This window comes from Lycium barbarum, chromosome 11, assembly GCF_019175385.1.
Source record: "Lycium barbarum isolate Lr01 chromosome 11, ASM1917538v2, whole genome shotgun sequence".
Taxonomy (NCBI): domain Eukaryota; kingdom Viridiplantae; phylum Streptophyta; class Magnoliopsida; order Solanales; family Solanaceae; genus Lycium; species Lycium barbarum.
This window is the reverse complement of record NC_083347.1, coordinates 30,447,433-30,459,760: the sequence shown is the minus strand read 5'-3', so window position 1 is coordinate 30,459,760 and position 12,328 is coordinate 30,447,433. Positions and strand designations below refer to the sequence as shown.

The 12,328-nt window shown below is 35.2% G+C and overlaps 2 protein-coding genes across 2 annotated transcripts; both read right to left on the bottom strand.

Moving 5' to 3' along the window:
- Positions 1-8,734: 8,734 nt before the first annotated feature.
- LOC132619668 (probable 2-oxoglutarate-dependent dioxygenase AOP1) lies at positions 8,735-10,032 on the bottom strand. The gene is made up of 2 exons (XM_060334503.1): positions 9,769-10,032; positions 8,735-8,989 (listed from the first exon to the last, which is right to left on the bottom strand). The coding sequence occupies exons 1-2, from the start codon at positions 10,030-10,032 to the stop codon at positions 8,735-8,737; spliced, it is 519 nt and encodes a 172-aa protein (XP_060190486.1).
- Positions 10,033-10,303: 271 nt separating this feature from the next.
- On the bottom strand, positions 10,304-10,814 carry LOC132619667 (probable 2-oxoglutarate-dependent dioxygenase AOP1). The gene is made up of 2 exons (XM_060334502.1): positions 10,462-10,814; positions 10,304-10,406 (listed from the first exon to the last, which is right to left on the bottom strand). The coding sequence occupies exons 1-2, from the start codon at positions 10,812-10,814 to the stop codon at positions 10,304-10,306; spliced, it is 456 nt and encodes a 151-aa protein (XP_060190485.1).
- Positions 10,815-12,328: the final 1,514 nt, after the last annotated feature.

The window sequence follows — 12,328 nt, the reverse complement described above, 5'->3', positions numbered from 1 at the left end:
GTATACTCATGCTCTTCACTAGTCTATTCACTTGTACATCAACGGAAAAATTTTCGAGGTGTAACAAACCTGAACTTGTTCTGACTACCTGTTCTGCTAGTACGGCTTTTTCAAACAAGTTCCTCAACCTGTTTCTTTTGCAATATTCTTGAAGCCTTTATTTGATATTCATCTCCCTCAGTTGTTGAGCCTTGTTTCCCCCCTGTCAGTGGGCGTTCTACACATTTTTAATCCCAAAGTTCCTAATTGTTATCTTTACTTTAACTCGTCATAGTAGGGCTAATCAATGTGCCAATGAACCTATTTCCTCTGCATGATTTTTTGAAGATTCCCCCTGTCTGGATGCCAGTGAGTTTGGTTACTGCTTGTCATCTGCTTAATTTGTATTCGCTCTTTAGAATGTTGCAAGTGAAAGGAGCTTTAAGTTAAATCGTCTCAATATCTTGAGCAAGCCTTGAGTTTGAGCTATTGGTGCTTTCTCCCTTTCATTGTAACTACTGGATGATCAAAGAATGGTCTTAGGAACCCATACTAACTTGGGTCCTCTACCTTGTACAAAAGGGTGAATCAAGTCTATCTTACTCCATTCAAGCATAGCCAAGTAAACCTGTTTCCTACCCCTGTTGGCCTGAAGTTTCATGAAAAGACCTGTTCCGTTCACCTGTTCCAATCAGTTTAGCATTTTTTATCCTTCTATCAACAGGTCTGATTCCAATCTTATTTCCAGTAGGATGAAATACATCTCTCCTTGTCCATCCTGAGAATGCATAACGTGCTTTGTTCCCTTTTCTTGTATCGCTAGTCTTGAAAAACTTAGTATTTCTATATCTTGATATAACCTCTTTCTTTTGGCTGAGAGGGTAATTCATATCTCTTCTTGTCCTTCGGGGAGGCGTGTACTATAATCTGTCTTGTTTCCTATTTCATCTGTTTTAAGAGATCTGATATTTCTTTTAGTTGTTTCAGATCCTCTCTTTGGGTTGTGACGATGAGTCCTATTTCTCATTGTCTATACTGCAGGCATTTATGAGGGCTTGTTTTCAATTCTTGTTCTATTTGTGTTCCCCACTTTCGCTCTTCTATCAGTTGCCTTCAGGTTCCTTTCTGTATGCCATATACTCACCGGACACTTGCTTCTTGAGTGTCCAGCTTTACCACAAAGTTTTCACAATTCCCTTTCTGTAGATTCCTTATTTGTTGGTTTCTTGTTGTACCCAACACCAGTGGTTTCACTACGTGTTTGACTCGTAAGATTTGAGAGCATTTGTGACAATTGTGTTCAGCGACTAACTCTTTCAAGATCTATTCTCATTCTTTCTAAGTCCAGCCACAATATCCTGGATTTTTCTCTCTCAAAATACACCTCATTTTTCATTCTTCTATATTCAGCTTCTACTTCCAATTGCTCTTTGCTCATTTCAGATTATCCAGTCTTTATCTCTTTTTGCTTCTGGATATCTGACTTAAGAGTTGTGACCAAAGTATCAAGTTGAGTGACCTGTTCCTTTAGTGAGCTAACTTCCTTTTCAGCTTTTATTTTACTAGCCTATAACTCAATAGATTCATGCTTTAGGCTTGTGTAGGCATTGAGTAGCTGAACCCTTTTTGTACTCATATCTTGATATTCATCAATTAGAATACTCATTAGGGAGGTGAGCCTTTTGTTCGAGAATACATCAAGCTTATCTTTCAAGTCAAGAACATTTACCTCTGATTTTGAGTCTTCAATAGCCACGAGAGCAGTGTGATTAGCTTCATCCTTAGAGTCTTCATTAGAGTTTGAACTCCACACAGTTTTCATGGTTTTTTTTCCATCCAAGACCCCAAGGTAGGCGATTTTGATCCTTATGTTTGGCTCTCCATTCGTAATATTTCCTTTGGCCTGGTTGTTGTTCTTTGATCTATCTTGTTCAGGCTCGTGACCTTGTATTAGTGAATCCTAAATTTCCTTAGCACTTGACTATCTAGCGATTTTGTTGTACTCTTTAATCCCCAAAGCATAATATAGAATGTGTACTGTTTTAGCATTCAATTCCATCATTCTAATATCTTCAATAGAGAATTCTTCTTCCGTTTTAATCCTCCTTGTGCCATCAGGTCTGATCGCAGTGGGGACAAGTGGTCCTCGTGTGGTGATTAACCAAAGATCATAGTCCATTCCCATCAAATCCATCTCCATGAGGTTCTTCCACAGTGCAAAGTGTTCTCCATTGAAACATGGTGTCCTGTTAATTGATCTCCCTTCACTGAGTTCTTTAGATGGTGCAACTTTTATCATGATCTGCTCCTAAGGTGTTAGCCTCTTTGAGGAGTACCTGTTCTAATACCACTTGTTGGGTTGCACGACCTATTTCCTATCTTATGTCGTATCCAATTTTTGCCTATAGGATGGAACATGTTACTCTACTTGTTCTATGCTAGCGTCTTGCAAAATATAAATAACAGGTAAGTAAATAATATAAAGATTTTTACGTGGAAACCACCCGGCTCACAAAGGCGATAAAAACCATGACCTACACCTCTGTAGGATTTTCCCTAAACTACACTGCAATGGTAAGCCTCTGCAAATTCAAGTTACAAACTCTACAACCTATGAACTAACTTATAATTCCTATCTCACTAATGACCTCTGACTAGCAAGCAACCTTCAAGTTGACCTCCAACTTGAAGTTCAATGTACAACGTTTTTGTATCTAACTATAATGCTTTTAATAAAGCGGATAAAGATATAACTCAATAACCAACCTAATACAAGTTTCTAGACTTAAGAACTGGAAAACATTAAATAGTAGAACAACTGCTTCAATCTTTCTTCTTGCACTAGGGGAACACGCCTGGATTCTTGAATATTCTTGATATATCTTTTGATCGCTCAATATTCTAAATGTTGTCTTTGTGAGTGCGCAAACCTTATTCTTGGGAAGACTTGGATATTTATAACATTGAGTGCACAACAGGTCGGCAAATACAAAACCCTCTTTGAGTAGGCCTATGAAATGTAATAGGGCTTGTGTTGTATTTGGATTCTTGCCTTGTTGAGTCCGCTTGTTGTCCGTGTAGAAGTCTTACTAATCCCAACAAATATGGTAATGAAATCTGCATACATGACCGCCAAGTCTTTACCGTAAATCTACAAAAACGTGTTCACGAACCTATTTCATCCACCTGGTTCATTTGTCTTTGAATCTCTGCACTGTCTGAGGTAGAACATGTTCACAAACCTGTTTCATCATCCCCTTCTCGTTCAATCCCGCGACTCTATCTTGAGCTTTCTTTTGTGATAGATGATGGAACATGTTGACAGGCCTGTTTGATGCATCATGCTCTTCGCTCTGTGTCTGTTTTTCTTCAATTAGATTTATTCATTGCTGGAATAAATCATGTCTTCAACCTTGTATCAACTCTGTGATGCTGATCATGTTCTTGCCCTATGTTGGAACATGTTCACATACTTGGTTCATGTGCTTTGTATAAAACTTTCTTTACTCGACAAAAAGTACTTCTGAGTCCTCTTTACCCTATTTCTGCTTAGTCATGATCTCCTTCAATTCTAATTCATTCATCAACTGCACCTGATGACTCTTTGTGATTTAACATGTTTTTATTCTTGTTCTATTCTTCAATGAATTTCTCTGTGACTAAGTCATCTTCATCTCCTGATACTTTCAACCACAGCACATGATGACTCCTGAGATAGAACATGTTTTCACGCCTGTTCTATTCTTCAATGAACTGCTCTGTTAACTGTCTTTGTGATAGATCATGTATGTAGATGGTTCATTCTCTCTCTGATTTTATCATTGCATTCATCTTTGCATTGACACATCTTTTCTATAGCTTCTTTGCAATAGAACAAGTTGATGGACCTGTTCTAACCATCTTGTGTTGCTTGCTTCTTTTATATTGTCTGGAACCTCTGCTTCATCTCAACGAACTGTCTAGTTTTGTTCAATTATCACCTGTATCTAGACCTGGTTTCTTTTCATTGTAGGCTCACTTTATCAATCATTACCACATGTATCTAGACCTGGTTTATTTATTGTGGGTTCACTTTGTCAGCCATCAAAACTTCACACATGACTTTATGCCAACAGTACCCCTAAGTATCTAATTGGAAGTTCATCTTTGGAAAAACCCACTGTATCAATTATCTACTTTTGAATATGTTATTCCACCCCTCACAGATATACAAAGCATTTATGTAGATTAGCAACTAGGCCAAAGGAGACTGAGAATTGTTGAAAGAAAGAAAATAAAGTTGTGGCAGAAGGAAGATCCCCACTATAGAATAGTAATAATTCATCAGCAAATCCAAATTGGATCACCTAGAGTTTTGCACATTTGGGATGATATTTAAATCATGTGTTCTATTTCAGCCCCTTTAATAGTCTGGCCAAGTAATCCATGGCTAATACAAAGAGATAAGGTGACATGGTGTCACCTTGCCTCAACTCCTTCTTTGCAACAAAAGACTTGATTGGGCTACCATTAATAAGAACAAAATGGCTTACTGTAGAAATATAAATCATAACCCAATGGATGAACTTAGCAACAAAATTTAGTCATTATTTGTTCTAGGAAGGCCCACTCAACTAAGTCACCTGATTTTTGAACAACTGCGGTACCGGGATCAGAATTTGCACACAAAATGCAAAAGTGTAGCATAAGTACAGTAGGTACTCAATAAGTATTATCAATCGTTCCGAATAAATTAGTGGCGAGATTTGTATCTAAAATGCTAACTTTCATGATCTGTGGAGTACATATATAACCATGACAGTAATAAAGCACAGAAACAACATAAATTAATATCACAACACAAAACTTATATAAAATGTATCAATAAGAGTCCATGAATTAGTATGCATGATAAAGACTCAAACTTTGATCATAAATCGACATTCCAAATGCCTCAGACCTACACACACGCCATGAAAAAGGAATAAGATTGGGAGACTCATGAGAGGGATCCAAATTCGCATGCTATATTTAGGGTCTAAGGCTCAATCAGAACGTGTACAACTCACACACATACACACACATCTCAATCTTCATGGACAACTCACATGCCAACAACATATATACACGTGTATCACATATGTAGATGGGCATACATATGCACAATATGCATGACTAAACAATTTAACCATAAATGTAACCCGACAGGCACAAAATTTCTATGTTAAACTATCATGTGAGAGATGCATTTAGCATTAAACTCGCATGGCTAGGATGCACAAATAGTAATGCCACGTGAATATAGAAGCTATACAACAATTGGCTATAATACACCCTATTTATTTAAAAATTATTCATATGTATACTCGTCACTTCATATATACGATATCCTCATATATATATATATATATATATATATATATATATATATATATATGTAAAACAATATCAATGAGAAACATTCTCGCAATGAGGCCAAAGTCTGGAACCCTCCAAAAGATTTGTTTCTATTCAAAAGATACTTAACAGAGTAAAATAAAACCTTGGACTCAATTCCATAATTTAGTAGACAATCTAGGTCAAAGCAGCCAAAATATTATCATGCCTGACAGTTGTAGAGCTTTATTTATGCCTCGATAGGATTTGTAAGGATAGGCCTAGCTCATTGGTGTTCGACTTTTCGATTTTCCTCGGAAACTTGATTTGGATTTGAAGACCATAGTACAAGGTGAGAGCTTGGATGTGCTTGAGATGGTGTCATTCCAAGGCATTTTGATACTACATTAGTAATTGAGATATATAGTTTACGTTCAATTTTGTTTTTCTTTGCAAGTTCTAGTTAGAACTAGTAGGATAAGGCCTAGCCCCCCCCCCCCCTCCCCCCCTACTTGTACTCTTTCCTTTGAGGTTTTTTATTTTTTAATAAAAATATTATTATGCACTCTGCCTCGTTGATTCTCTTAAAAAAATCCCAAGCCTGCATGATCAAACTTCGAAATAAAAGTCACATCCTGATTACCTATATCCCCATGAGTTCAGATCTATAAATAAATTTTCGGAAAAGGGCCAAATATACCCATGTACTATTAGAAAATGGCCAAATTTACCCTTCCTTATACTTTGGGTTCAAATATACCCCTGTCGTTATACTATTTGTTCAAATATACCCTTCATCCGTTAAAGTTGTCCAAGTTGGACATCCAATCCTACATGGCACTAACATTTGATGAGGTGGATTCCACGTGGCATGCCACCTCAGCAGCCCTAACCCATTTTACTTCTCCCCTCTATTTGTTCTTCCACCACTAAAATTTTCTTCCCCTCCACCATCATTGCCACCAATTGAGCCTTAAAAATTGAACATAGAAACCAACAGTAACTTAAAGGTGATCAAATATCAATTATTTTTTTAGTTGAACCATCTCAATTGGTGGCACTGATGGTGGAGGGAAAGGAAATTTCAATGGTGGAAAAATAAATAAAGAGGAGGGATAAAATGAGTTAGGGCAGCTGAGGTGGTATGCCACGTGGCATCCACCTAATCAAATGTTAGTGTCACATATGATTGGATGTCTAACTTGAACAACTTTAACTGATGAAGGGTATATTTGAACTAATAGTATAACGACAGGACTATATTTGGAACCAAAGTATAATGAAGGGTATATTCGGCCCTTTTCCGTTAAATTGAAGTCCATTAAATCTAGAATTAGGTGATTTTAGGTTTATGCCAAATATCCCCCAAATTTGTCTTCAAATTCCATGTTTAGATGTTGAATCTAAAGAAAATTTCATGATATAAACTCAAAGTTATATTGAAATCACTTACCCCAAGCTTGTGGATGAAAACATAGATCAAAACTTCAAATCATACTCCCCAAGTCTTACAATGGTGTAAAATGAAATAAAATAACGAAATGGAGCTATTTACATCCAGACTAAAAATTACACAATGCTCACCGCACTTCCCCAGTGCTGGCCGCAATCATTGCCTCACTGGACCTTAATAAGACCCAGTGAGTCTACATTGGACATTTCGGCCCACTTTGCGGTCCTCAGTGGCCTGCTTCAGCAAATTCTAAATTGATTCTTATTGTGTCTAAAACACCTGTGCCTCTCGAGTCCCAAACCACACCAATAAGTTTCAAATAGTATTATTGGCTTATACCTTTATATCAAACCATAATTTAGAACTTTAAACAAAAAAAAAAACAATGAGTTGAGTTGTTACACAGTAGAACTTTCTGATAGACAGGAAAAGACTTGTCTCACCACAAGTTTTGACAAGCTCTAAGACTTTAAAACAAATTGCATCACGAGTTTGGCACATCAGTAGGAGTTTGTGATAGATTGACACAGTTCTGACTATCGCCAGGACTTTAGTAAAGATTGTGCCATAATTAGAATGAATTGTTCATAACTCTTTATCAATTATCAGGGATCACACAGAAATTTCAACCAACACATTTTGGCTTGAATTTAATCCAATTTTCACCTCATCGACTACTAATGACCCCAAATTTGATATCAAACCTGCTAATACCAATCCCAACTAGATTCAATTCAAACCTTTGAAGATTAATAGATTCACTTTGTCTTTTTTAACCAGTTTTTTTAAAAGCTCAACAAAACACATTGGTGATCTTCAATTTTTATTTTTAGTTGTGTGCTCCTACAACAACAACATTCCCAATGAAATCCCACAATTTGGGGTCTGGGGAGGATAAAATATATGCAGACCTTACCTCTACCTTGGGAGGTAGAGAGGTTGTTTCCGAAAGAACTCGGCTCAAGAGGAAGCATGGCAAAATAACGAAAGCAAATAAGCCATGATAAAGCAATCTGAAAGAAGGAGCAATAGCTACCACATATAAATAAGATAAGGCTAACTCCATAAAGGGCTGGTGGGTGGGGGTATCGAAGTATAAGAAATAACAGATAGTAGCAGAAATCAAAGGACAAGAAACTATAAAGCAATACTACGAGTACTAATAGGAAAGGGTAAAAGGGACTAGCTACCTACTAGCCTTATAGCCTAATCTAGGTCCTCCATAACATCCTATGTAAGGTCATGTCCCCGGTAAGCTGGAATTGCGTCATGCCCTATCTAATCACCTCTCCCCAATATTTCTTCGTCCTACCTCTACCTCTCCGAACCGTCCATACCCAAGATCTCACACCTCCGCATTGGGGCATCCGTGTCTCATAATCTATTTCAATACAAATGAGAAGGAGGAAGAGGAAAAGAAGGAAATAAAGCAAAAGGAGGAAGAAGGAAATGAAAAATGAGAAGAACGAGCAGGGGCGGATTTACCTTGGCTCGATGGCTGTCACGTGACACTGCTTCGTCGAATTTTTATTAGATATACATATATAAATAATAAATAGAGCAATAGAAATACTAAAAGGACACTACTTTTAAATAAAATTGTGCAATGAGTTGGTGGTTGGCGCTCCAGCTTTGTGTGAGAGGTCGCAGGTTCAAATTTTCTTGGCCTCATTTTTTCTCTTACACTTTCATTTAAATTCTAAAAGATACTGAAACTTAAATAAAACCTCTGTGCATTTGCAACTGAGAACAGGAAAGAAGAAAAGTTCTGGCGATTGTGTAATGTCATGATTCTTTTGCATTAGTTTTTTAACATAAACGAAAATTAAACATGTCATCTGGTAGGAATTCTTGGAAGTATTTGCTACAAGATATAGGATTAAGGGTATCAAAGGAACGCATTGGGCTGAAATAAGTTGAGTCCATTTTTGTAAATCACCCCATCCATCAAACACCACAATAAGCCTTGAGACTAACATGGCCTGCTTTTTGTCCAGCCTCTGATTTAAAGAATTGAACATATTTAATACCATCAAATGGCTTGTAAACCAAAGGGTGCTCTTCATCTACAAGCTCTTCTGGGGCTTTCACAAGATAGCCTTCCTTGGGAAATGTAAAAATTCCTATAGAGAACCTTTCTTGATCCTTCCCAGACATCAATACTCTATGAATGGGAGCATGCAATCTACCATTAGTCCATGCCTGCAAGAATATTTCGAAATGCTAGTAAAAGTATGCTGATTAGTTGCCCATAAATATTTGAATATTGTCAAAAAATAATAATTACAAAGGTAACTCCTATTTCGATAATATCTGATGATAAGATATTTAGCATTCTTAGGTATTGTATGTATTTAATAAGGATTTAAGTTATATACACAATGAAATTGTAATGAATATTTTGTACCGTTAATGTAATAGAACTTGTTATAATAGGTTATTTATAATTTACTTTAGTTTACCGATTTTAATGCTAGAATTATCTGTAATTATCTTTTAAGTGACTTTATAAAATATTTTTTACATCATAACAGACACACAAAACTTAAACTCGCCTAATAGAAATACGATTTGAGCAATGCAGTCTTCTTAAAGTAAAAGTATCATACAATTCCTTGAATAACTTCTTTTTTATGATGAATGTAGTTCCTTGACTTTGAATTATGTATCATTTAATTAGTTAGTACTTAAGAGATAAAGAACAGATAGAGGAAAAAAAATAAACATATTAAGATCTTTATTTGCCCAAACTAAGGATAAAATGCTAGTAAAGTCCCAAATTGAAAATATTTTGAAGTAAAATTTCATTCCCAATAGGTTAGCCCTCTTTTCTTATTTCACTTACTCATTTAAAGATATTTCCCAAGGAGGTCCATAGAAAATATTTTAGAGAGCACAGAATATAACCACATGTACCTAATATTGCAAGATAAATGTAACAAAATGTAACTAAAGTCCAAAAAAGAATATGAAACATGTACCTCAAAAACATCTCCAATAAGGACTAGAAAAGAATTAGGTGAGAACTCAACAGCAACCCACTGCCCATTCTCCCTCTGCATATGCAATCCATTTACTTGAATCTGGAATAAAATAGTTAGAATGTTTTTATCTGTGTGTGGAGCTAATCCAATTCCACTCTCATCCATTGTAGGTTTTCTATACTTGTTGACAGTGAGTACATAATTTGATGATTCATTCTGCTCCTCAATGTACTTCTCCAACCCCAAACTCTCCATAACCATTCTTCTTATTGTCTTTTCTAACATTGATAATTGCTTTGAGAAGGAATGTACCATAACGCAGTGAATTCGACAAAAAATTATAAAAAAAGTAAGTTACACGAGACACAACTGAAATACCTACTTTGTAACAAGGCTTGGGTTGAGAAACATAAAGGTTGAGTTTAGGGATAAATCAATATAGTTGGTAAACTTAATTTCAAAAAACAAGATAAATAAATATAGTTTTAAGCTTAATTTCAAAAAAATTATACTATCGAATTTTACCAATTGATTAGAAATCATATTTTAAGTCCCATAATTTCCTAAATTTTAACTTTTGAAATGTCAAGTTTCCCCTCATTGTAAAAGAAACACGATCAAACAGAGTCAGTATCCTAACATTAAGAATTAAAAAAAGAATTTAAAGAATATGGTATCAACTTAACATACCAAAATGTAGGTTTCCCATTTGGCAAGAAAAGATTAGCAAATTTTTCAGCAACTCCAGGAGAAAGAACATCCTGAATTGTCAATCTCTCATAGAGAGGTAATGTTGGATGTTGGCCAAGGTAACCAAACATGGTAGAAGATATACTCATTTTTAATTCTAATGGTAAGTTGAAAATCTCTTTCATCTCTTCATGTAAGACTTTTGGTTGAACCTTATCAAACAAAACCTCAAAACAGCCATATTCTTGCAAGGCTTTGAAAACTTCATCTCTCAATGAATACCATTCAAGTGTTCTTGGTTTTAGCTCTGCCTTGCAGAAATCTAAAGTTGGAAGCTTGAAAGAATCTCCCATGTTTCGAAACAACTAAAAATCCAAAAATTAGTTACGGACAAATTCTAGTTTATAACAGCAAAAGGTCACTAATTCTATTTAGTGATGGATTATCAAAACCTATTGTTATCTATGAGCAATTTAGCCGCGGATTTGCAACGAAGTTCGTGGCTAATTTCAGTTTTTCTCGCAGTAGTTTCTCCAGTATGTTTTTCCTTCTTTTTCTTCCTCTTCAACTTTTCCCTCTTCTTCTTGTTTTCCCTAATTTTACAAGGGCTTTATAGGATAGCTGACATATGTTTGTTGCGAAAACGACAAAAATGGTCCTTTATGTTTGAGGATATGTTTAAAGTAGTCCCTTAAATATGTACTAAACAATTTTGGTCCTTTAAGTTCGCTAAAAGTTAGCATTTTTTGTCTCCTCAAATATTTACCAAACTCTAGCTGTTAGATTTGAGGGTAGTATGATAAAGAAAGAAAATTAGCAGGAACTCACCTTTAGACGCATAAAGTTTTGTCAGTTTTGTTATTTTTTATTTAAATCTAGAGTCTGATCCAGTTTTTTGAGGTGTAATTTTTTTCTATATTTTATATCTTTTTGTGTATAGTGCCGGCTTTTATGCTGCATATTTTAGAATTTAATGGGAATTTCTTGATGGTTATGGTTAAAAACAATTCTATGGGTTTTGTCCATCTAACAAAACATATATTGTTAAATATTAAACAAAAACTCAAAATGTTAAATTTTGACATAAAGGACCAAAACTATTCAATCCATACTTGAATGATTAATTTGAACAAATCTCAAACATAAGTGACCGGTTTTGTCATTTTATCTATGTTTGTTCAAAACGTTTTTGAGAAAACATCCAAGTAGAATTTGTCCTTCGGCGTATGGATTCGGTAAATAGATAAGGACAAAGGAAAAAAGCATGCCGATTCAATAGTGTATAAAAAATAAGGAACATGATCAATTTTACACGAGGATAAGATGCAACAAAATGATCAAGGAGTTTGTTGTTTATTTTTTTTGTTACACTAAGTAATTATCAAAAAATATTGTTAACTTAAATAAATATTAGATTGTTAGTTTAATATTTCTTGGTTATTGAATTTAAAGAGTTGTTAAATTATTAGTTTAGGTTTTGAATAATAAAGAATTATTCGAATTTTCCTGAACTTAACTCACAAGAGTAGTTTGGCACTTCTTTACTAAACATAATCCTTATTTGGAAACCTATAGGAAAGGGAAGATACATGAAAACATAGTAAGGATAGCGCCATTTTATCTAACAATTTAAGAGAAAGGCCAAAAAAATAGTGAAATTTAAAAATATAGGATGATAATAAATTCCAGAATGCAAATGGCCTGCACAACCGGCAAAGGCCAATTGAGTTGGATAAATTGGCAAAACCCACTTTTTAGACGACTAATAAAAGAATAGCTGAAGGTAAATTATACTCTTTCTAGTCCATATTGTATAGTGCTAGTATTCAGAGTCCGCAACTTAAATGACCCAAAAAGTGGATTTGGG